The sequence below is a fragment of the Trypanosoma rangeli genome, assembly GCF_003719475.1.
Source record: "Trypanosoma rangeli strain AM80 chromosome Unknown Tra_15.4_contig_00478, whole genome shotgun sequence".
In the NCBI taxonomy this organism is placed as follows: Eukaryota; Euglenozoa; class Kinetoplastea; order Trypanosomatida; family Trypanosomatidae; genus Trypanosoma; species Trypanosoma rangeli.
In genome coordinates this window covers 1-2,500 of record NW_021706223.1, presented here as the reverse complement: position 1 = coordinate 2,500, position 2,500 = coordinate 1, and the positions used below count along the sequence as shown (strand labels likewise).

Genomic DNA, 2,500 nt, shown 5'->3' with positions numbered 1-2,500 from the left:
CTTCCATTGAGCCACACGGACTGTTGATGCGCGCAGAATAAACAAGGCAGAACAAATAAAGCTTACTGCAGCACCATCACACTTCTATCAACTCCTAGATTGTATATCATAGCCAAAATCAAGACCGTACTCTGAACAGAATCGTTTTATGAGTACAACCTCTTAATTGAAAAGAAACCGAGTTTCAAATCCTGATGATGACGGTTGCTGGCTCCGCCCGGAGAGCGTTTCGATGAACGGCAGGAGACCGGTCCCAGAAGGATCGCTTTTTTTCTCAGAAAAAAAAAAAGGCAAATGCAAGTTCTTGCTTCCCCACTCGGGAAAGAGAAGCCGCCCAACCGGCCCCAACCACCCAGCGCGGAAGAAGGCACCCCAGCCGCGACAACACCGGGCATCTCCGCACTCTTGGTGAAAACAAAACAGTAACGAGGCAACCGTTGAAGGGGTGCAGGCTCCATACCAATAGGATTTGCTATTTGTGGGGTCTGGGCGGGGCCACTGCTGGGCTGCAGCCGGATAAAAACCTGTCCGGCCCGGCCGCGGCGCGCCGAGACCCCCCGCGCCATTCCATCGGCGGGGGGAGGGGTGGGGTGGGGGGCGATTCCGACGGTTTTGCGACCGCCCCGCGGGCCGTTTGGCGTGGCAGGCGCGCGGCCCGCAAGAAACCCCACCAGCAAAGCGCCATCGCTGCAGGCGCTCTTCTTCTTTTTTTTTTTTTTTACCTCCATTACTTTTAACCGGCCGCCGCGCCATGCTGCAGCTAGGGGTGTGGAAAAAAACCCGCCCGTGCGTGGGAAGCCCCAGCAGAGCTTTGGGGCCCCCGACGCGGGGCGGGCGCAGGTTCGCACGACGCAGGGAGCCCCTTTGCCACGGTCACCGGGCAGCCCTTGGGCGACTGCCAGCCCATTCGTGCGCGCGCCACCGTCGCCGCCGCCACCCGCCATGGTGGACGAGTGCGACGATACCCTGGCGGGCGCGTCTGGACGCCGACCCACTGTCACTCACACCGCACACTCGCTCCGCACGACACTCTCACGCGTCATTTACTTGCGCGTTCGTAGGCCAACGCGCCGTTCCCCGCCGCCCCCCTTTAAAAGGGAAGCATTTTGTTGCTGCTGTTTTCCTTTAGATTTTTCTTTTTTTATTTGTCTCTCTTAGTGCTCTGCCATTGCCGCCGCACCCTTCGCCCACAGGGAGGCCGCTAAGGAATAAAGAGCAATGCGTTGGAGCACCCCAACGGGAGACATCAGAAGAAGCAAACCGTGCATAGGGATGGCGATAGTAGGGGGGGGGGGGGGGGGGAAAGCAAGAGTGAAAAAAAACGCGCGAAGGACTTTGCCTGCCCGAAGCAAATTAAAGGTACCCCCCATTGAATCCAATAGAAACCTCCTGCTTCCCAATATCCTGCCTCTGGTAGCATTGCTGGAGCGCCTTGTTCTCGCAGCGCTCCCTTCCCAGCGTCGTCATGCGTCCGTGACCAGGCAACACGACGGTGTTGTCCGGCATGGCCTCAAACAGACGCAGGCTTTCCGCAAGGCGGGTTCCCGTCGCCCACGGCAAGTCCACGCGGCCTACTTTGTTGTAAAACAAAAGATCGCCCGTAAAGAGGAGCTTTTCGGTGGGCACGTGTAGCATCATGTGACCTGGCGAATGGCCTGGGGAGAATATGTAGTACAGCAGCACGCCATCCCCAAAGTCCATGAATGACGATGCCCGGTTTGTGGCGGTGGAAAGAAGTATGTCTTTGCGTCGAAAAAAACCATGGCCAGCGGTACGCGGGTCAAAAAAACCGGACCTCACGGCGTCCTTCATCTGCTGTGGCGTGTAAAGGTTGCGCTGCATCATGGGCAAAGTCACATGCATCTCTTCGAAGCGGCAGTAGCGTTCGCAGGCACGCCCGAAATTCTGCACCCAACACTCCTCAGCGGGGCACCACATGAGAGCAATCGCCTCACTACCGTCACTCTCCGTTTGCTCCAAATCCACCTCTCCCTCGTCGTCCCCAGCTTGCTGTCGCCGCCGCCGCTGCTGCTGCTGGCGTCCGCAGATGCTCAGAAAGGCGTTCAAGTTGATGATGTTATCAATATGGCAGTGGGTAAGAAAAATGTGCGTCAGAGTGAGAGATGAGGAGGCTATGAAGGCGGCCCAGTCATCAGGCCAGTCGTCCGCGGCGTCGATGAGCATGCAGTGCTTTGTGGCCCTATTGATCAGCATGTACTGATTGCTGTCAAAGTTGTTGCAGTGGTTCCGTCCAGCCAACATTACTTTGGGCGACTCGTGCAGGATGGCGATAGACTTCGCCTCCAGTCGTGGGATACGGGGAACCCCCGGCGGAGTCCCCACGCTACCCCACTTGCGGAGGCGCTCACTGCGGTTGGCTTGGTTGGTCAGCGAGGTGAGGTTGGGGCCGTGCCCGCAGCGTTGACGCAGAGTGCGACGCATCGCCAACTGCAGCCGCCGTGCCTCTCTCTCTCTCTCTCTCTCTCTCTCTCTCTCTCTC

The 2,500-nt window shown here is 58.0% G+C and overlaps 2 protein-coding genes and 1 non-coding gene across 3 annotated transcripts in view, besides 2 other annotated features; all 3 read right to left on the bottom strand.

Annotated features, from left to right (window-relative positions):
- Positions 1 to 21, bottom strand: part of TraAM80_08883 — a 72-nt gene extending 51 nt beyond the window's left edge. The window contains exon 1 of the tRNA in view: positions 1 to 21. This exon is cut by the window's left edge and continues 51 nt beyond it. This is a non-coding gene — a tRNA (tRNA-Arg).
- A 125-nt stretch (positions 22 to 146) lies between these two features.
- TraAM80_08882 (uncharacterized protein) lies at positions 147 to 944 on the bottom strand (the record flags this gene model as incomplete). The annotated part of the gene is made up of 1 exon (XM_029385607.1): positions 147 to 944. The coding sequence occupies one exon, from the start codon at positions 942 to 944 to the stop codon at positions 147 to 149; it is 798 nt and encodes a 265-aa protein (XP_029234543.1).
- A 340-nt stretch (positions 945 to 1,284) lies between these two features.
- Positions 1,285 to 1,302: a microsatellite.
- A 51-nt stretch (positions 1,303 to 1,353) lies between these two features.
- TraAM80_08881 (metallo-beta-lactamase-like protein) lies at positions 1,354 to 2,442 on the bottom strand (the record flags this gene model as incomplete). The annotated part of the gene is made up of 1 exon (XM_029385606.1): positions 1,354 to 2,442. The coding sequence occupies one exon, from the start codon at positions 2,440 to 2,442 to the stop codon at positions 1,354 to 1,356; it is 1,089 nt and encodes a 362-aa protein (XP_029234542.1).
- Positions 2,443 to 2,463: 21 nt separating this feature from the next.
- Positions 2,464 to 2,500: a microsatellite.